This window comes from Patagioenas fasciata, chromosome 15, assembly GCF_037038585.1.
Source record: "Patagioenas fasciata isolate bPatFas1 chromosome 15, bPatFas1.hap1, whole genome shotgun sequence".
Lineage (NCBI taxonomy): Eukaryota > Metazoa > Chordata > Aves > Columbiformes > Columbidae > Patagioenas > Patagioenas fasciata.
In genome coordinates this window covers 5,477,491-5,501,140 of record NC_092534.1, presented here as the reverse complement: position 1 = coordinate 5,501,140, position 23,650 = coordinate 5,477,491, and the positions used below count along the sequence as shown (strand labels likewise).

General features: G+C 36.4%; 1 protein-coding gene across 24 annotated transcripts in view; it reads right to left on the bottom strand.

Annotated features, from left to right (window-relative positions):
• Positions 1 to 23,650, bottom strand: part of RBFOX1 (RNA binding fox-1 homolog 1) — a 1,107,892-nt gene that overhangs the window by 645,597 nt on the left and 438,645 nt on the right. For 20 of the 24 annotated variants that reach the window (XM_071814923.1, XM_071814928.1, XM_071814931.1 and 17 more), the window contains one exon: positions 6,629 to 6,691. The exons of the other annotated variants lie outside the window; for them this stretch is intronic. In XM_071814923.1, the coding sequence (XP_071671024.1) occupies positions 6,629 to 6,691 (63 nt within the window). The remainder of the gene's footprint in view (positions 1 to 6,628; positions 6,692 to 23,650) is intronic. 24 annotated transcript variants of the gene reach the window in all.

Sequence of the window (23,650 nt, the reverse complement as noted above, 5' to 3'; positions counted from 1 at the left end):
ACTTCAATACCATGGAAGATATAGGCTTAACTACTTAGTGAGAAATCCCAAACTAGTAAAGCCCAGGGATCAGTGCTAGGACATGCCTATGGTTGCTAGTAAGCTTCTAGAAATGTCTAGTCAGAAGCAGTTCTGAGAGGTACAGCTCAATTTCTGAAGGCAGTAAACAATCCTGAAGGAAGAGTAAATGTTGCCAAATACAAATGTATTCTGTCAGATTCACGTGTGGTTTCATCTTTTAAAGTCTCTTCAACTATGCAGAATAAGGATAAACATCTCATTTTACATCAATCGATTTCTTATTTCCCAGCATTCTCCATCCCCACCAAAGATATATTTTCATACCTCCATCCCGTATTCAAAATTTAAATGGTTATATGATTTCTACGATATCTTGCAGGATGAGTAAAAATTCTCACATAGCCTCTTGTTTATTGATTGTGCACAAGCTACACAGGAGAAACACGTTACAACACAGACTTGTCAACTCAGTTAACAACCTCAAACTTAACAGAAAAAAAAAATCACCACATCTAATCCAATTCTTACAATCTACAAGTCCTGTTCATTTCTATGAACAGTAGCAGTAGAGATACTCACCCACTGAAACAATAATATGCTATCACACCTGTGCCCAGTGCTGCATCCAGACACAGCTCAGCAGGATCTCAGATCCAACACACAATACACACACACAAAAAGCCAAATACTGTGGCATAAGATTGACTATGAATGCACCACATGCAGGGATAGAGTGATTCCCCACTGAATATAGGCCTGACTCACTGAGGATTTATTGCAAAACTTTACATGCATGCACTGCTGCAGGATCATGGCTTTGCCATCCTCTAAGACGAGCCTAACTGAAGTAGCTGAGCTCAGGCAGCGACCACACTGAAGATGCAGCAACTCAGAGTTTAAAATATGGCAGGACGAACACAGCAACACACAAATGAACCCTCCAGGAATCCAGGGCTGCTAACACATCCCAAAACCCACAATCTCATTGCTACAGTTAACAACATGTGCTATACTGAACTACCCAAGTGCTCGCAGTGGCTGTACCTTCTCTTTGCATAATGAGCATTATCAAAATAGTTAGAAAAGTCTGTAAGCTCTTCAAAGAAAAAGGATCAAACGTATATCTTTATTAAAGAACGCTAACACCCTTGACATGACCCAGATCATCAAGAGGACTGTTAAGTTTCAATTAGCTTTGAGCTACACTGATAGGATTTTACTAATAATTGCATGATTTTCTTGAGGAAAATTTTCAATTTTTATGAGACAGGAGAGAGCGTGAAATTGTAAGTTCTTTTTCACTTGTTAAATGTAAAAATCATTAACAATAAAAGGTATTGGATTAGAGGGAGAGCAGGAGGAAAGATGGCCCAGTAACAGAAGCAATGATTTGGGATTTGAGAAATATGAATTCAAATCCTAGCTCTGCTATACACCCTCTCCTGGCACATCAGTCAGGCTGTTCAATTTTCTGGTTTCTCCTTCTGTAATAAAGAGATAATGACACATACTAATCTCTCAGGAATTTTGGGACTTGGTATCTCTTAAATGCCACAACACAACGGAAATGAACTTGATCAAAAACATCTTAATGCTGTAATCTGGAGAATATCCAGAGTGCCTCCAATTGCCAATGGAAATATTCTAACCTAAGTGTTTACATGCATGTGAAAATTTTCATAATGCGTGAATAGGAAAGTGGCTGCAAGATAATGTTTATGAAGGAAATACCTCAGTAGTGCCAGAAAACAGGCTGCTGCATCCAGTAAATTCAGATTCTAAGGTTAATCCATATTCAAACCCTATAGCTTTTACCTGGTAGACTAAAAACATCACTTACAAAGATGGAGGATTTAGAAAGTTCACAGAAAAATCCATCAGAACGCAAAACTGACTACATTCTTAAAAGAGGGGAAGAAGAAAAGAAGAAATTATTCAACAGTTCTTTACATGTACATTTGTGTACAACTAAGAGCAAATTAAAAAGCTAACCTGCCTTACTGAGGTATAGTTCACAATAATCGTATTTTGAAAACATACGTCCTATTCCATCTCAGTAAGCCTTATGCTCTTTGATCTGCTTTGAGAGAGCAGCTTCTAAATTCTTTAGATGTTAAAATACATACATACATATATAATTATCTGCAGCAGTGATTAAGTACATTGTAAAAACATACACACCCAGCCCCCCTTTTACAGTTTAGGTAATTGTAAAGTACAGCAGTGGTTTAACAGTGGTTCACGTAAACCTGCTACCACAAAACTGCTCTTTTTGTCTAAGACCATTAGAGATTTTACTGACAAACTCCAACTTAGCACACCCAACAAAATAACACAATATTTTCTTTCCCTATGAGAAATTAAATAATATAAACCTTAGAACATGCAGATAAAAAAAAAGAAAAAAGAAAAAATCCCTGAACTAAACAAAGGTAATATATTTAGTTCCCTATGCAGGAGAGAGTTGAAGATCATATGTAACCGAACATGTATCTAACTAACTGAAGAGCAATATTACAATTCAACCACCTAAAACTGAATTACCTTGCACCAGCACTAGAAAAAATTCAAACACAGGTCAGACTGAGCTATCTTAGCTACATTTTTCTGAAGAAAACACATCCGTGACAGTATTCTCCTGCTTATCATTCGGACTGTGTAAATGCCTCACTGCGTCTGGCTCTTAATGAATTCCTATAACAACCACTGAAGATATTTGAAGATATTGCAAAACAACAATGAATAATATGACAATGGAGCAGACACTAACAACTAAACAGCTCCCCATCCTCGCTCAGATGAAGTAATGGAGCAGAACTTTACTGCTTCATTTACGTTATCTAACTACCCTTCTCCAACCATTTCTATTGTAATTCACAGGTATCAATAATTCAAAGTGCTGTAATTTTAAAAATATTCAACTCTCTAGACTAATACTATCATTCAGACTACATTACAATACTGAAAGACAAATACGAATGCAATCATTAATATCATTTTTCTGTATGCCTTTATTGGAAAAAGGTTATAATACTGCTTTATTTCTAAAATAATTATGATATTTTAGAATGGCTCTCTTTCACAATCATTTTGTTCATGCAACTCAGGTAGAAATCCCTAGATCACACTAAACTCCTCAGAAGACTCTGTGGCATACTAAGCTGTGTTGGAAAATAGGTTTGCTCTATTGACGATTTTAAAATATGTGTTTAATGAAGGGGGAAAAGGACCCATAACCCCAATAATAAATTCTTTTCAATGCAATAATAGCTATTTTTCTGTTACTTATTTCAACACGTTTACAATTCAAAGGAAAACACAGCTCTAAAATTAGGGAAAAGGGGTTTAAATGCCTTTCTCTCAATGGCTTTATAGGCGTTAACAGGACAGCAACTGGTTTTTTGTCACTGACAGACTGAAGGAGAAACGAAGATAAGACGGCTTTGAGACCAACAGCATACTTGCATACAGGCATCTCCTTCCACCGGGGTTTAAAATGTGGATAATCATGGCAGATTTTCCAAAGGATGTAACTATCAAACTAACATGGAGTAGCACCACTATCTCATCCTTTCTCTATTACCTTACAAATTTCTAGACAATGAAACATGTTAGTAATAAAACAACAAGATCACTTAACTATGGTGTGTTCATCAAGCTATGTAGCAACTAAATACAATGTGAAGATTAAGAAAAAGCAATAGAAAGGGCAAGCACCCAGAACTTTTATCTCAAAAGGAATCATATAAACTTTCTGCAAAATATAATAGCTTTCTTCTACTTTTTCCCTGAACTGTGTTCAGAGAACTTAGTCACAATACCAAAGAGAAACGGCTTCTTTGCCGAAGAATGGCAGCTTTAGACAAGGGAGCTGCATAGGGCCAAGCCACAACAATTCATCTTTCCAAGAAAGCCAAACACAGGGAAATGCTATTTAACCACTGTTACCTGTCCAACTCCCTGAGCTGGGATACCAGTCAATAATCTTCCATTTCACTTCTGCAGATCATTGTCATTACACATGAGATCAACCCCATTTCTTGTCTTTCAACTTTAACTGGCACACAAGAGCCAGCGCACAGAGATCACGGCACAAGCCATCGCCTGACACCACGCTCTGCAGCATCCCCACCTGAATGAATCCCAGGTCGTGACAAGGGAATGGGAAAAATGCTCTGGTTAAGGGAACGAATGATGAGGACTCTGATGATCTAAGGTTTATGTCCATTTCTGCTACAAACTCCTCGCCAGTCACTCTTTGTGCTTGATTTTCCATTGTCTATTTAGAACAATTCTATCTCTTTTGCCTGTTGTGTTTATTTTCAGTTGTTCTTTTCTGTAACTGTCTTTTATTGCTTTGTTTACTGGTTTGCTCAATGCCCTGCATCTTTGGTTGAATACTGTAGATATTATTGCGCAATAAATAGAAGGTCAAATAACAAATCCATAGGCTGTTAGAATCAACCAATTACATTACAAAATTACATTTTAAAATGCAGGATTTTCTCTTATTAAACTGTTAAAACCATATTTACCTCAACCTATTTGGCTATCAATATGAAATAGAAAAATATTGTAAAGTAATTATAGCTAGAAATTGAACTTAAACTCAACCGAAGCATACTAAACACAAAATTTACTGTGATTATTACTTGGGCTTTTTGACACTTGTGACAGAAATTTGTTTCGTTAGTTACAATTCCATAATCTTAACACGTCTGTGCTGGATTCGTACTGCTATTTTTAAATGCTTCTTCTAAATAAGGCATTGGGACAAACCATTTTATAATCAGTGATGTACTACATGTGTACACCATGTCACGGGTGAATAGGGCACAACGCCCAGCCATATGGTCTACATAGGAGCCAACTCGGCTACAGAGGCTGTTACCAGGCAACGCGCTGGACTTCGGTCTCCGCTTGGTACAAAAATGACCTCTTAGCCCTGGAAGTTGATTGATATTCATTGTGCTGGTTAGCTTATGATCACAAGGGAAAATAATAATACCAATTATGCACACTGAGATTTGGCAGCATTAAACCTTCCCCAAATTCCAAATGAGCATTTTTTTCTTCTTTCTTGTCATATATCCCAAATTTCTGCTTTAGCTTGTTGGACAAAAATATGTATCTTCTGCTTCTACTGCATTTATAGATACTGAAGCACTATATTCACAGTCAAATTAATGTTAGCTTCCTAAAAACATGTCAGTAATCATCTCAGGGACCACTGTGTCCCATGGGTTAGAAACCCCAACCTCATTCTTGCAATTTTTACCAGAATTTTTCTAACAAAAGCTGTCAATTGCATCAAATTCTGTTAAGAGCTGTAAGCTTATTCTGTGACAGAGAATACTATTCATAACAGAGGCAAAACAAAAGCAACAAGCGTGCTGAGCACTACAAAATTGATCTAAATCTGACCTCGAGATGAACAGGCTCTCTTTTCCCCCCTGTAAGCCAGGCAGTCTTTTGAAATAATGAAATCTTTTTCTCCAAAAACATTTAGAAGAAGACTGTGCTCAGTGTAGAGGAATAAATATAAAGCTCTTCTTATTCCTAACGAGGACTGTATGTCCAATTTTCTCAATGATGCCAAACGTCGTGTGTTGGGGCAGAACTCATATACTAATATTAATACGTTTGAACCAAAAAGTGAATCTAGTCTGTTATTTTCTCAATGCACATTTGCAACCTTTTTACTTTCTACACAAACAAAGAAAATTATACGTGTTTATTTAACATAACTATATTCAGTCAGCCCAATGCAGAACAAGCCATGCTCATTATTCAATGCAAAATGTTAGAGCATTGCAATTTATTTTAATCAGAGTATTATTAAAAATTGTTTGAGAAGTACCAAACACAGACCTATGAAGAATCATAGACTTAGTGTTTTCTGATACTTTCTGTGCTTACAATAGTAAATAGAGAAAGTTATATCCTGATTAAAGAGTGTTGAATGAATATTGTTTATCTGTATGTGTTAAAATGAAAAAATTCCAAGAAGAAAAAAATTCCAAGTATGAAATAGCAACTAATAGTTTGGATATGAAAGTCTCTTCTCAGGAGGAAAAAAAAAGCAAAATGTTAATCAGCACAAACACTTTTTTACATGTCCTATAAACTCTGAAGTTTCATTCATGATATCCCATATTCTGATATTGCGGGTGCATTTCAATAGGAAAGCATGACAAATTATCTAGAGCTGTTCTAAAGGAAAAAAGTGCCTGTGACTAATTTATATACAAAGTCATTTCTATCTGACAGAATCAGCCAAAGGTAAAATAAATATGGTAGTGACATAACCCTCACGTGTAAAAGGAAAATGCAAGAGAAAAGCACTTCAGCCTACAGCCAGAAACAAGGCAAATGATTTTCTAAGCATGTCACTTGCAAGTTGTTGTTCACTGAAGACTAAAAAGTACCAGATCTTGTACTTATGGTCTATTAGTCCTGCAATCCAGCTAGGACATGGCACCTTGTTGAGCCCAAAGTATTTCTTTACTCATTAGGACAGCACAACTGAGATTTCAGTCACAATCCAAAGAAAATAAAACAAACAAACAAAAACAAAAAACCAAAAAAAATAAATCACTGCACTTACTGAAAGGAGGCTCTGATCATTAAAAGAATAGGTACCACTTGCATGGGGCTTCTGTGTAGCTTCCTAAGAAAAGAACAAATACATTCTTACTGTAAAGGAGAGATTTAAAGGCGATCATATTTGTGCCCTGCAGCCACAGAAGCTTTCAGATTCAAGGTGGTGTAACCAAAAAAAGAGAAAAAAAATTGATAATGCATTATTTAGGCTTTCACAAGAAGGGTTGCATACATTATTGGGTCATAATAGCATTTGATTGTGCTAAAAAGTTGAACAGCAAAATCCGCTTATTGGTTCACAAATACCAACAAAGATTTTATTATTTATTTACTAATCATTCAATGGACAGTAAAAATTTCTAGACAATTTGCAATTAATTTGAAAGGAAATCCTATGTTTGCATTATGAACTTACCTAGTAAAACAGACATGCAATTACTACGCCACAGTTAAAAATTTTCCCCAGTATAGGTTTCTGTTTCAGTAGGAACACACAACTAGGATTTACTTTTTGTGTATTTTTCAATTGAAAACTTCAAGCTAATCTGCACAAGAATAATGATCATAAAACATACAACATATAAACAAAAGGGGTATCCAAAAGACATTATACATGCATATAGCTGTGAATTAGAATAGAGTAACATTCTACTCTATGCCACTTTTTCTCATTGATGAGCAGCTGGTGACATCTAATATTTTACTGAATTATTCATTGAATTTTAGAAGTTACAGTAAGCTCAGCCACATTTTTCGTAACAGATTCTCCCTGCACACAGTTTTCATTTCCATGTGCAAATGGTAGTATATGTGTTCTGATACAAATAGTCTTGAAAGCAGATACACTGTACATAATTTTGAGTCTTCAATGAAAATACATACCTAGGTCTGTGTATTACCAAAACATTCCATAGATAAATGTAATATAGCTTTCATCCACTTAATAAAATTCCAAATAGTGAACATATTGAATATTTTTCCACAAAATATGTTATTTCTTATTTGTGATTTCATTTTAAAAAGCAATAAAAAAAAAAATATCAGCAAATGAAAGATCAGTAGCGGGTATCTCTAATATGGCTGAGGATAAATAACAACAACCAGAACCTGTACCAGAACGGTACACCTTCTATAAGCATGTCAGATAATATTGTCACTATCACATGTACTGATAAGAACCCCCAATAACTTCAGAATCTGAAACGGTGACAACCAGCACCAGAAAACACCTTTGTGTTTTGGTCACCTTAGAGCAGGCACCACCACTGGGACACGATCTGTCAAAGCAAGATCCAACTTCATAACTGAAGCTCCAAGCACTAATTGCAACTTACTGCCAAAAAAAACCAAAAGACCCACATGAACCAGTTTCTGAGCTGAAGACACAAGCTTCTTTCTGTTTATGAAATAAAATGAACCATATACATATAAAAAAAACCTACAGAAAAGGCAGCTCAGGTAAGAAGGCTGCATATGCGCATAAACTATACATTTGAACTACTGCATCTTCTCCTTCCTGGGAAGTGTTTGTGTGAAAACAAAGATATCTCTGAGTACAAGGTAAATTAAGGGTATTGAGGGTTCCTTAAAAATGTCTAAGGATAAGTATTTTTTAAGTAATTAGCCTGCATTTTCAAAAATGACATCAGATTTAGGACCATCTAGATATGTCACACTAAAGCTTATTTGTGGTCAACAAAATTGCATTGAGTAACTGAAAATGAAGTGTCTCAGGTTTTCTCCATCTGGGGTCCTTGTGTTTCATGATATCAAATCACTGTGATGTTTCAAATGAAAACTCTCATTTTTCAGACTTCATACTGATTAAAATGCTATCTCATTGAGGTTACAGTTCATTAATTTTCCTTTTCTGAAGAGCTGTATCTGACCACTCAATATTAGCAAACTTTCTACTGAGCATAATGTTACCTACCATTAATTTTAGAAACATTATACTCGCAACTGTTACTGCTAGTATTCCATATTTATCTTGCAGTTGTACGATGTAGTGACCAGGGAAGCTCAGAATGCACACAGAAAGAAGATGTACAGAATTTTAAGAATGCATGCAATTCCAGGAACAATTAAGAACATACTGTTGCATGTAATTAACAAAGTACTACTGTATTAAACGAGAGCAAATGTACAAGAAATGTTAAAATAGTTACCTAACAATTAACTTGGCTATAATATTTAAGCAAAGAGTTATTCTGCATTTTGCTCAGTTTTACAGTACTACTTAACTCCTCTTCAACTTTTTCCTCATAGGAATATTAAAACTATGCTCTACGGACCGCAAACATTCTTTAACATATTTAGCAATATGAACATGACAAGATAGAATTTCCTCCAAACAAATGCCAGCTACTTGAGCTAAAACACAAGCAAGATTTTTCAGTCATTTCAGTCGTACTCATATGATTCTATGAAACAGTTTTCAATAGAAGGCAATACAGATGGAAAATGCTAATAATGTTGTGGAAAAAAAAGCTGTATTTTGATAAAATCATATTTACAAGCCTCAAAATAACTTAGTTGACTGTGGTAGACTTCGAAGTTATCCCTTATTATTCTTTGTACTGACATGAAATGTCATTAAGACTGTCCACGCAGCTAAAAGCAGCCCAGTGGAGAAACATTTGCATTTTTAACACTAAATCGTCTTTTCCATGACTGTTATATATCTCCACAAAGCAAGAAGGAGGCTCTTGTTTTGCAGTCCTGCCACACAGAAATAAATATACAATTAGCAACATTTTGTTTGTTTATGGTATTACAACATTTGTGTATGACGGGCACACACAAAAATAGCAACACCCTTCTCCGGAGCAACTGCAGAGCCACCTTTCTACACTGCTCCCATGCTTCTGTGCTGAGAAAAGGAAAATGTGAGAGTCAACAAGAAGTCCTGCTAAGTATGTATGTAAAAGTCTGGCAAAGAAGAGATCCACTTAAAAGTGGAAAAGTTGTGTTTGCAAATAAATATTTCAGGTGCGCAGATGAGCACAGGGAGCATCCCGCTCTCCTCTCCCCCAGGCAGTCAGTTCTGCAGGGTCATGGAGAGACAGCCCCAGGCATGCAGGCTTCAGAAACACCACAGCCACACATTCCAAGAGGATCCCACACTTTAAATTATTTTTCCATAGAAGCAGCTCCCTTAAACATTAAATAAAAACAAAACGAAAAAACCCCAAAGCAATAACAAAGATTACTACTAATACATGCACACAGTTACTAGCCCTGACTTAACATCTACTGCTTCACACCTTATCAAAAGCCTACGTATAAATTGATCTAATCTGACATTTTTTTATTTTAATTCTGTTCTAAAAATGCAATTAAACAATGATATCTGTTGCAGCAAGTTAAAAATAATTCCCTTTAGATAACAGCCAAATACAACAAGCAGTGAGTTTTACCATCATTAGACTTCTAACCATATTACTTCTATTTCAAGGCTTTTTTGTTTGGTCTCAGTTTAATTTCCTGTCAGCCTTACAAGAGATTTCTAATGTTTGGGCTGTAGGATATGCTCTGATTAAAAATAATCTTCCCAATTACTGCCTGGCATGAGCCTACTGCCACATGCACTCTGCCACTGGCTTCTGAATTTCTGTCAGCAGTAATTGTGTCTGTAGCTTCTAACTGTAAATGAAAACCCAGGGGGCATATTTGGGTTCCAGTTTCCTTTGGCTGGCCATATCTTTTAATTTGCACTGTCTGTCAAAAGGAGATGTTCGTAGGCACTAAAAGGAAATCCTTAGAACATCAGGTTAAAAAAAGCAGAAAGGAGAAAAAAAGAAATGCAACCGGAATATGATAAACTATATTTGATATTTATTCTAGCATACTCAATGTAGACAGAGAATCTCACTGCATTGATTAGTCTTACAAGATGTAGATTGAAACTGTTTACTGAGAATTCCAACTGCACTTTTTCACGATTAAATTTCATTCTAAGTCTTGAGCATCACCTTATTATTGCTATTTTTCTGCAATGTGATCATTCTAATGAATATTTGACAGAGCAGGGTTTCTTGTCACAATGGAAAAAAATCATATTTCTCAGGCTGTGGTGCCTGGTCTAAACTATACTGGGGGGTTACCCCTGGATGGGCCTCAGACATGGGTTGTAGGCAACCTGTCTCCTGGGTTGAGCCCCATGGCCAGTGTTGCATCTTCTCTCCAGTCTGTCTTCCAGTCCTGCTGCCTGTGTGGACTCCAGAGACACTGTCACCTTGTCTCTGTCCTATCTCTGTTCCAAGGAACTGCTGCTCCTGACTGGACTCCCCAGATGGATCACAGGCCTGGTTCAGCACCTTGATGGGGCTGTCAATGGTCAATGGACAGACACAGGTTCCAATACATGGCTCTGCCAACCATGGTTAGATCCAGCAGGGCTGTGCCCCATGGGGCAGGGAAAGGACTGCACAGACTCCACTCCTGGCTGCCTCCTCTTCAGGAGGAGGCAGCTGACACCAGGTCAGAGGAAGTCTACATTGCAAACCACCAGGCTTAAACCTGGCAGTCAATGCAATCACGACCACCAGCCTCATGACTGACTCTACTGAAGATTGTCATTGATTCACCTTTCCTCTTAGGAGTGCAGCTGCTGGATGACCTGGGATGGAGACGTGGCCCCGTGTCACCAGGGAATGTTGTCTGTGGGATGAGAGCAGGATGGAAGCAAGGTGCCCCAGGTCAGTTTTCTAAAAGATGAGAGTATCTCAGAAAGAAGAAGCACTAAACACAGATGTATTGTGAGAAGCAGACAGAGAAGAAGCTCAAGAAGTAGAACAACGTCAGTGTAGAAGGGAAAAGTAAAATCAGCTACACCGAAAGTACAGTCAAGAATACACTGGTAGTATGTAGGCAGTATTTACCACAAATAATAATATTCTGGAAATATTCACAACAAAATGAAGAATACTGTAAAGTCCTGTGAAAATAATTTCCCACAAGGTTTCAATGTTCCATCTGTCAAAGTGAAGTAAATTTTTGCCTATAGTAAAACTTTCTTATCCTTAGCACTACGCACCCTAGGAACTATTCCATGCAATATGATAACGAGAGACCAGCAACAGAGAAGAACTTTGACACGTGAAACAACATACACAGTACAGCAGCATCATACAGGCTACGAGACTGAACTAGACTGTGACACACCCAAATTACCTTTGCTTTAATTTCCACACATCATTTGAGACAAATGCATCATCTGCAAGATAGATCTCCCTGCCACACGATGATGACTGAAATTGCCAGAACTTTTTAATAAATACCTACTTTTTAAAATACAAGGTGAGCCACTGGGTTCAAAATGTTTATTACTGTGACTAAGGCCATGGAGATGTTTAAATATTTTCTGTATCTCAGTAGGAAAACTATAGTATTAAGTATAACAGTAAATATGTTATGAAACTGAAAGAAATACTGTGAAAAGACAAATGGAATCACAGTAAGATAGGAAATCTGTATATAGACATGGCTGATAGAGCAAATAGCATCAAAACCTCCCTACTGGCTTCTTTACTGTTTCATTTCAGATCCATTTTTCAAAAATATAGAGCATTTCATTGCTATTATCAAGATTAATGTCTCAACAATGCACGAAGATATCAACTGGACTGTGGAAGAAAAAGAGGGGGGGGGAAAACCCAAGACACACACCATTATGATGTACTTCACTGATTATGTTTCCAACAACATTGTATTTTTTCTTTCATAATTCAATACTTGCTCAATAAAAAAAAAAAAAAAAAATGTAAACTGTTTTCTACATCCATTAGGAACAAATTTACAAAAAAATTATTTTAAAATCTCAAGTTAATATACTACTTTAGAGGGCGGAACCTGAAAAATTTGTGTTCTTTTCATGTAATTCCCTTCCTTTCCAGGCCTACATACAACAGAGATTCATTCCTGCCTTAGTGGTTTTTAGTGACGCTTTTAACTTCTTTATTTCAAATTAGGTTTAAAGACTTCGCAGAGGGAACTACTCAAATTATACTGTGACAATGCTATTCACCAAAAATGCCTTACATCAGTTCCTGTGATTGTGTGCATACTCAGGCAATGAGTAAGATCATTAGTGCTTTCAAACTTTAAAGATAAGTCATCAAACCATCAGCACTTTGCCAGACTACCAAGCCTCTCACACTATTACAGTTGTACCACTGGAATTACGAACACCACTGATTGCTGACAAAATATTGCTTTTTCGTAAGGATGACAGGCTTTATCATGACCTAATATCATCTATCTCTGTTGCTTTCTTAGAACAACTCTTACTCTCAGGTCATGCCACTACAAACCATGTTAAAATGTGCATCTTCACACTGACCGAACTGCCCGAAGTACAAAGACTGAGCAATATCACTCCGTGTATTGCACACATCACACCGCTGAAAAAGGGGAAAAAAAAAATCTGTAATACTGGCAGTGACATTCAAAGATCCTTTCATTTTTTTTTGTTTTTTAACCAGCCATAGTCTGGCCAGACAGCAGAGACAGATGGGTGCAGTAAAACAGAATTATGGGAATTATGTTTATGTGACTACCTAAAGACACTCTTGATAATGCAAGGCTGCTACATGAAAAATAAAGCCACATGTTTATCTATTCCTGATGCATAAAGCAAAGGGAGGTAAAAACTACCTTGTGTATGAAAGAAGAACAAAAAATTAACTTTGGAAATCATTTGAGATTAATGAAGAAAATTACGAATACTGAAAAAGTAACAGAAATCAGTTTGTTTCTTTGAAAATATTTTCAAAAGCAGCCAAAGTAAACAAACAAAACCCAAACTGATACCCTATGCATTGGCTGTTTTATTAGTCTAAATTCTTCAACAGTTCTTTGAAGTCCCTTAAAAAGCTGCAAAGCCGCTCGCTGCACCAAGTTACATTACTGTCGTCATACCTACTACTTCACAAATAACATATTTAGAACTTTTCTTTGATTTTTTTTTTTCCTCTCCTTTTCTCCTCACTCTTCTGCAATAGAGACTGTGCAACCAAAGCCCTTGAGCAGGCAGAACAATTCCACAACCATCAGGAAGATTACTCATATGCTTAACCATGGTAAGACACTCATATGCCTGGCAGACTAAAAGATCCTTCATCACAAATTCAAGTGAACAAGGCATTCAAAGAAGATGCAGAAATTACCAAGTAATTTGAAAAAGGCTTAACTGTGATCAAGTGCAACTGTAGCAAATGAAGTCCTTGTATGGATTCCAGCAGTGAGCTTTGAGCACCGAACACCCTGATACAAAGACTGAAATGCAGGAACATTATACTTTCAGAATAGGGTTTTTACATTTTGCATTTTTAAACTAAGGGTTCTGTCACCTACCACAGGTCAAGAAATGAGTCATGCCTGTATAAGCAATACAGTTTTGAAAGAAATTTCAAATGTAGACAAAAGAATGTTAAATTCTTCTTTTTAATGAAAATTTTGACAGAGTTTTAGATGCTAATAAATATCATCTGAAATTAATGACCAGAATAAGGGAAAGTACAGTTGCCAAAACGAGGAAGAAGAAAAAAAAAAGGGAAACCAACCCATAGCTTTGTGATTTATAACATGATTATTCTTAGAGCAACAGCTCAGCTATAGGCTGCATCTATGACCACACTCAGGAAAATATAGCGTATCAGAGCAATGCAGCAACATGCAGTGGTTATGAGACCTAATGAAAAACGACAGTCAGAGGGTACAGCACATTCCACTGACCCAAGCATGTTTCTTGTGGACAAAAATCTCATTTGGGTAGACACTCCACATTTTCTGATCCAAAGCAACTTTCATCACCAGGGAAAACGTAAGCATCCATTGGCACAGTGGACGGTGAGGGGGTGGGATGGGTGAGTTGGCAGCTCCCAGGCTGCAGGAAAAGTGGCTTTTCAAGGCTGTCAGGTCTTGACACCAGGTGTGTCACACAGGCCCTGCTGGATCCCAGACAATTAGTGGGACTCACCACACGCCTGTTTCTGCAAGGGATACAAAAGACATCTCTGTCCCTGCACATGAGGTATCTTTACTAATTTCATCAAAAGTATTCTTACTGTTAACAAAGAAATGAAATTTCAGTATGAAAAATAAGCAAACAGTGAAATAATACAAATTTTCCTGGACACCTTCCTGTGTAACCTCATCTGGGTGTTCCTGCTCCGGCGGGTGGATTGGACTGGATGAGCTTTCCAGGTCCCTTCTAATTCCTGACATCCTGTGATTTCCACGTTTGTAGATTTACTCCTGCTAGGTATAATGACTACGACAAATTTTAAAACAAAAGTTAGTGCTTATTTTACATCAAACAAGTGAACCTTGGGCTGGGTCTCTTTTCAAAAATTATTTGTTGTTGTTTCCAGCTGAGTATAATTGACTATGCTTGCAAAATGTAAAGTAGTACAGAGAAAATCCATGCAGATCCCACACTGCAGTTCAAACACTCACCTCTGATCAGAAGAAAATAAAGCAGGAAGCATAGCTGTGTCAAGGGAAAGCAATAGGTTTTCCCCAAGAGCAACAAATCCTATAAAGCTTTCCTGCCTATGCTAATCAAACACTGATTTTCCTACGAGCAAAAAGGACCAGAACGCACAAGTATAAATGATGGAACCTATAGCCAAGGTACACAATACATCTCTGCAGAACCATTTGTCCCAGATTTGCAACTTGTAAACAGAAACGAGTGTGATTTTGTTAGCTTGGGTTTTTTACTACAGTTCTTTCTGGGTGTGCTATATCCAAGTAGAAAAAGAAGCGGATTTGTAAGCACCACACGTTTTCCTCCACATTTCTCAATGACCAGTTCCACACATCTTTTTCTGCATCTGTAACCTTTCCTACTGTACTCTGAAAATCACAAACTGCAGGTAATGGTACCTTCTCCATCACTCCTGGCATCAGGAGCTTCACCCCAGTAAGCTGACACATGTGAAATAAGAGCACTTATCAATGAAGAGGGAGGTCAAAGGCTTCCAGGGTTGGAACAGGAACCTGCTGGCTGCTGCAAATCTCTCACCAGTGCATTTGAGCCTGACACTTAATATTCAAACTGAATTGCAAGCTATGTACTCAAGGATAAAGCTCAGTGATAATAAAGATTCACAGCCTGAACAGGCTCAGCATACAAATCCTCAGTGCAGTGCTCATTTTGAATATTTCTTTAATCTAAAAACAAATAAGGAGTTGTTTTCCTTTTTTAAAAAAATAAACAATACTTCCCATTTAGAGAGGGAAACAATGGAATGAGAAAATAAAATTTACTCTCCATTTAGATATTGGTAAAGAAGTACACACATCTTCCTACAACATAGGTACACTGTGTATGCAGCTTTTGCCTTGCTAATCAGACGTCAGAATACATCAAATAAGGTATACATTTTGTTTTCACAAGGCCTGATCCTTTGAGACAGAAATCCATTACTTTAAACATTCAACAATTTGGCTAATCTCAGAGAATTCGTGGTATGTATTTAGCATGTCAGCTGTGAAAGTGTAAAATCACTAGAAAGGATCTAAAACCTCAACACGTTACTCAAACATAGTATCTGACCACTGGTCTAACTAGTCCACTATTTCTAGTCACCAACAAGTGGCAATTGCTAATATCCTTTCATAAACTCCAGACTCTCTTATTTTATTGCCCATCGAATACAACAAGCTACTAGGTGGTATTTACACTTGCTTTTAGTCTTCCAATCTTACTCATCTTCTATTTTATCCAGCATTGTTCAGTTCACAGTAAAATATTCCTCGTTTTTACTAATAGTGACACTGTAAAGTCACGGGGCCATTTATTTTTTTCCCTTTCAGTGTTTATTTTACATTACAATAACCTGGTAACTTGTTCTATTATTTTTTTTTTTAAATGTGAATGTTTATATATGTAGGAGGTAGTTTAAAATTGAATAAATTATTATTAAATGCCTAATAGTTTTTACAGTGAAAATATTGTTACCAAACATTAGCTCCACATAGAATCCTTTGCTTATTTTACATCTAGCTTTGAACATATACATTTCTATTACTAAATCTACCCTTTGCTTTTAAAATCACATTGCATCCAGCTTAACTATATCTCACTAAATCACCTTGTTAGTCATACTTTGATTCATTCCATTTCATTGCCTTTCATATTTAAATTACTTCATTTCTTTTCCTACTCCCCACATTACCTTTGAAAATGACAAGTCTCACTTTGTGCAACGATTCTTTATCCTGCAACCTCACGTAACTCCCATTATTAACACTTTATTATTTTCCCTCTATATTTGCAAGTTTTCCTGCAGAACTGCCCCAGGCAGGATTCACCTGGGAATTCCAAATCCATCCACCCACCCACATGGCTCAGGATCAGAAGTTTTGTTGGACACAAGACACAAACGATCACGGCACAGGGGATTTTGATTTATACAATATGTAGTTACAATGAAAATGTGACTTTTCAACATGTGGAGGGAGTATGGAAGCTGCCTGAATCTCAAAATCTATGATACAAATATAATTATTAGAGCATAAACTACTGTGTATTCTTCTTGTCTCCTTTGCCAAAGCTTCATTTCTCAGGACTTGCACTCAAAATCAGCATTCACTTCTCAAAATAAATACAGAAATAAAGCAATAGCTTCTCTACTCCCATTAAAAATAAATTTCTCTTGATTTCTTGATTGAGCCTTAGAAAAAGATCATGTCCATTGCCGAGCAAAGGATCAATATCTTTCTTTAGTTAGTAAGGATATCAAAGTGCTGTAACAAAAGCTCAAATTGAGAATGGAGTTGTCAAAACAATTCTAAAAATGCATGTGTCTCAAAACTGCCCTCTGAGCTACTTCAAAACAAGAGGATCTGAACCACCTTTATTGCCAAAATCACTGCTGGTTTAACGCACTCTCCAGTATTATTAATTTTTACAAGACCAAATCTTCTCAAAACTAATTTACACTCCCAAAAAGCTGCTCTGCTGTTCTTTGGCTTCTGGACCTAAGAGCAATTAGCCCAGCAGCGCTGGGAATGTGTGTCCCCCCTCTCCCCCCCCAGCTCCTGCCCCCTCCTCCGGGCACGGGGCGGTCACCAAGGGACATGGGGCTGCTCCTCTCTGCGGAGCTGTTGCAACTTCCAGCTGAGTTACCAAGTGCCCTACAGTATTTGCCAACTACAAGGGTTAAATTATTACATCTAATTTACAAGTCAGCAAAAATTACGCTACCAACAACTGATGCAAAATAGCTGTCATTTGCTTACAGCAGCAAGTCACAGCCTGAGTCACCTCATCTGTGGAATAACCAAATCCTGGTGGATGCAGGGCAATATGTCTTCATCTTTTATACGGTTTAAGAGAAATTGTTAGAACTATGAGATAAATTCTTGTTTAAAGGGAATTTTACTAAGTCAAATTCAATATGGCTTAATATCTTGTTACTGAAACCAATCATCCTGAAAGCATCAGATACCAGTTGCAGTTAGATATGATTTGTCTAAAGGAATCATGACAACATTTGCATTCATACTTTTTTTAACCTTACCTTGTAAAACATTTTGGAAACTCTCTTGGATTTTTCTTTTTTAACAAGAAAAAGATCTAGCCTACTAAACCAAAACATAAGTATGATCTTTTTTCAAAACCATAGCATAATAGCTTGTAGCCTGAATAATGCGTGCAGGAAGGAATGATTCACATCTCATACCCAATAAGAATTCTTTAGAAAGAAAAAAAATCAAATCGACTTTGAGAGAATTGATAAAATGTCTGTGTTGTCTCTGTCCTGTTTGAATATCAGAGCTCTTCTGGGTATCACTTAGATCTACACATAATTCAGATACTTGTGAATAATTCAAGATGTTATGCTTTAACTTCGATCAGCAATTCCCTTGAAGAGAAGCAGTAAGTAAGCATTTATTACAAGCCATAGCACAAATCCATATAATTAATATTATGATGTACTTTACCTGTCTGCTTGCTCGTGTTATTAAGTCAGTATTAAATAAATAACACACTGAGACAACTTGTCCTACTTTTCAAAAAGATGCTTCAATTTATATAATTACTTTATTTGATTTATTGTTGCATCCTTACTGAAGTTACGTATTCTGTTAATGTGCTATCAAGGTAATTAGCTGTTTCTTTGTAGGAAACACTTTTTTTTAAATCAAGCTATCATTTTTATTGCAAAAGGAATGCTCTGCTTGTACTTCCTCGGAATCAAAATATCCTTTTAATGGTATGACAACAGCGTACTTCATCTTTGCAGATTTTACTTGGCACACCGAAGCAAAACAGAGATGATGTGCTGTTATTCAAGCATAAGAAAAATAGTAGCGCTCCACTAACAAGTGTCAGAGATGAATAAAGGAATAGGAAACGATACGGAGGAAAAAGAAAATAAACCACAACCCAAACAAAAATGAACCAAACAAAACAAAACAAACAAAAAAAAACCCACACCACACACAACACCACCTAAAATATACCCTCATTTTACAAGTAAGAGTTCAGAAGACCTGTGCCCAGGCGATTATAAGTTATATACTAAGACTGCAAGATTTTGAAATGAAAACAAGCCATACTGAAGAAAAACTCAGCTCAGATTTTCTTATTTGTTCCTAGTGAAGAGTTAAACAAAAACTACTTCTTCATGAAGTGAATACATATCTTTGGTTAGAAACATGAAGAATCAATACATCAGCCTGTATTCTTCAAATAAACTTCATTTCTGCTGATTACAGGATGGTGTACTTATGTTACATCAAAGAGTTTTGCACGTCTACTCTCCAGATTCTTAAGAGATACCCCGTCAGGTGAACAGGGGTGGAGACATAAGAAAAAATAAATCAATTTCCTGAAAACTCAGAGAAAATTGACTTGTTTAAACCACCTTCCCTCAATAATTTTCATCCATGAATGGCACTAATTTTGACTATTAATTAAAGCGGCATCTGTTTTTCACCCACTGGCAGGCTACCAGCGAACACGAGCAGCATTAGCTGTTGGTCCAGGTGTGGAATGACTGAAAATGGATTTCAGAATTACTTCCCTACCATACTGATGCAGGAATAGCAATCTACACAGAATTAGCTGTTTCAAAGACAACATATTGAGTATTTTCACCATATAGAAGCATTCTGGAAATATTTTCAAAACTTACCATCATTTGGCAGAATGGATTAGCAATGCTACGAGATCGTGTCGTATATGAGGCAAAACCTTAAAACCGAGAAATCTAACGCAAGTTTTAAAAGCTACTATGACTTTTTTTTTCATTATTCAACTGTCTTCAGGAAATCATGCACTGACAACATTAACTAAGAGAAAACTACTAGTCTTATAGTTAAAAATGGTTGTTTTTTTAAGTTTGGAACATGCAGTAATAAAATGCACTGTACTGCTGTCCTTGAGGGTTTTTTCCATAACGCAAAACTGATAAGACTGTTTTCAATTTCAGACTAATGTTCAATATCAACATCAAAACATTTTTCCCTGTAAAAATCTTCAAAAAATTAAAACATATTAAAAACTTCGATACATAAACTGCACAAGTAACTTACACCTATTTGAATTAAAAAACCCCACAATAACAACAAACCAAACAAAACAAAATCACAACCACACACTATACCCTACACTGACAAATAAAACAGTAACTTCCATTAGAAACAACGTGTATTACATATTTGTAAGTAAGAGTGGTAACTTAAAATTATATTTCCACATATATATATTTTTTTGTTTGTTTGTTTGTTTTAGAATTTCTCCTTTGTATAAGAAATGAGAAAGAAAAATTATCAGGAGTTGTTTTGCACTTATCAAAAGACACTGACAATTCCTTAGAGATGTGGCATTATATAGGAAACTGCATTTAGTTATACTGTGTAAATACACCTTATTTAATAGACCTGGCAAGCCAGGTGTGACAGCAGCACCCTGCAAACAACCTGAAGCTATGGAGACAGACTTCGTACATCTAATGTGAACACAGGTAGGAGCTGAGAGATGGCACGTTAGGATATCTGCTCCAGAAACATATAACACTGACTTCTTTGAACTTAAAGGTATCTCTAATTCATACCTTTGGGAAACAAAATCATAATCTAAGTGTAAGTTCACTACTTGACCTTGACTCAGGCCTTCAAGAAGTTTCACCATCACCCTCACTGAGACAGACTTCATTTGCAAATAACAGCTAAAGCTTGCAGAAAAATACACATGGCTGTTTTCAGACTCTAAAGAACATAGCAAATGAGCACTTCCAACACCAAAAAAATATGTCACTTCCATAATAAGTCGCCATTAAAGGAAAACATGGTTGGTAGAACCAACTCATCTGATGTTACACTGCTAAAGAAACTGAAAATGAAACACGTCAACTTGATAAAAAGCTGTAATCCTATACAAAGACAGAAAAGAAAAAAGAAGAGGAAATACCTGCAAAGCCATTCAAGTACCTCGATATATCAAGTTTTAAACGTTTTATAATACCTATAAACACGAAGAGTCTAATGAAGCTAATACTACCGAGAATGCAACAAGTGAAAGGTGGTGTAAAAATCAATTTTCTTTCACCTCAGATGATTTATATTCCTTCCTGAACAGATTAATTTCACACTAAGAAACTGGTTAATAAAACTTCAGAGCAGCCCTATGTTACAAAGTTTTGTTCTTAACCCAGGCAGAGATAGCATGAAAATATGAGTAAAATAATAGTTTAGGATTACTCTTCCATTTCTAAAGGCTGCTCCACCTTATTTCATGTCTTTTTCTCACTGAGTTTTATTTCTGAACTTCTAAAAATGAATTTTAAAAATCCCCAACATTACGGATTTGCAGTCCAGAAATAGCAATATTGTTTAAAATATTGACAATAAAATATAAAAATAAGAAACCCCCAAGTAAGTATAAAAATAAACCAAGCTTATTATGAAAACCAAGCATTAGTCCCCAAACTGAGAATTAAGTTATGGGCTTGATTCTAAACATAACCGCAATGTTAATATTTGTATGACTGAATAATACAATCAAAAAGATTGCTGATCTACTTCACACAGAGCCCACAGTTGGATATTTCACTGCAGCATAGCTGGATTATTTAGGATTTTTCTCCTATCTACAAAACTATTGCTGCTATAGCTGCAATCACATATTGCATCCTTTAAGGTCGCATTAAATTCCTGTACATGGTAGGGCTCCTCCTTGTTTTCTCCATCCCAAGAACTAGCAATACATTTTTCTGGGTAACGAGGAATAATACGGAGAGAAAAACTGAATTTCAGAACAAAGCAAATTTTCTATCCACAGACTGAAACAATTATGCTTGCAAATAATATATATTAAAAAACCTCTGTGAACCTTGCTTCCAGGCCTTCTCAAGTGTGCTAAGTACAGCTCAATTTTCTCACAGCAAGTGATTCTAGATTCTCTTTTGCCTCAGAAAACCAAAACTTCAGCATGGGAGAAACAAGTCACCAACTTCAAAAGTAAAGGAAATGGGATGCAACATTCTTACAGAGCTACACAAGAACAGTGGCTCAAGCTGACAAAGAAAAGGGAAGAGTTCTGAAAACTAAGAGCAGCTAAGCTTATTATTATTATTATTATATGCCTGTTGACTGCATTTATGACAGATGGTAAGACTACTACAGGACTGTATGCAACTCTTCTCCCACTTCACTTGCACATTATCATATGGTTTGCATGATATTAATAAAATGTAAAAATGTTCATAAATAGATGAATAGCAAAAATAGCAACCAAGAATGTAAGACAAAATGTGTGTAATAAGTATCTACAACAATTTGAATAATTTCAGAAACAATAATACATTTCTGGAGTGCCTGCTTAAATATTAATAATGTTTTTAAGCTATTTTGGTTTTTTGAAAATAGACACGTAATTGTGCTAAGAATTTTTAGCCTGCGCTGAGATTTAATCTGCTTGCTACTGATTGAAAAACATATGAACGCCACCATTTCTATTTTTTCTGAGATTAAAAATGATTTGAGGTTTCTAGTTCTACATTTTCTGATGTGGCCTAAAGCTGAAAAAATAATGTGGTTTGTGACCCCTTCGCCAATTCACCTGCACATGAAGTAGTAAAAAGACCACAGTAAGACTCAGAATGGTAATTTAAACATGTAGTAATGCACAATAATAATTGAAAGTTTTGCTTTTCTCATTTTACCTTTGTAGGCTGGAGACACAGCCCAGTTTTCAAATTTGAATACGACATCTTTGTCCTAAGAACTTAAGATTGTTCCATGTAGGAAGGAAGCCACAAAGCCCAGGAGATCAAGTACCAACTACTATCACCTTCTCTGCAGAACAGGGAGGAGATCGTGTGTGCGCTGGAACACCAGAACTCCTCTCACAGCTCCAGCACCTCCTCTGCAAACTAACAAAGAAATATTTCACACAAAACAGAACAAAAAAGCCCATATGCTTGTCAGGTATCCTGTTTCTCACCGTGACACCTACTGAATTAAGAGTGGCTGGGTCCAAATGGATAATGCCAATCCCAGTTTCCCCCTTTCTTCAAATGGAGCCGTGTTGGGTAAGACTGATTTCTAATCTTACTACATAAAGGTGAAAGCAAACAAACTACAACTTATTATGAGAGACCAAGATGTAAAATCCTGGAATTCAGAGCAGGGGTAGGCTGTGGCAGGAGGAAAGCACACACAGGTCTAGTTTGTGGGAAGGTAGGAAGTAAATTATTTGTCTTATGGTGCTAACATATAAAAAGTGCATTTGATTTCGGAAAAAAAAATTGCCTAACAGCTACTCCAGGGAGTTCCGAAGGAATGAAAAGGTAAAAAAAGCAATTTAGGGAAAGAGAAATAAATGAAGGTAACCTCAGCAGATAACAAATCACTATGTCAATTACTTCAACAAAGAACAACTAGTGGAACATTTGACTTAACTCCACGACTAAAGCACCTTAATGCACCAATGGTTTTTGTTGACACTGTCTAGGGTTATTAGCAGATTCCACTGGAGACTGAAGAAATTTAAATATTAATGGAC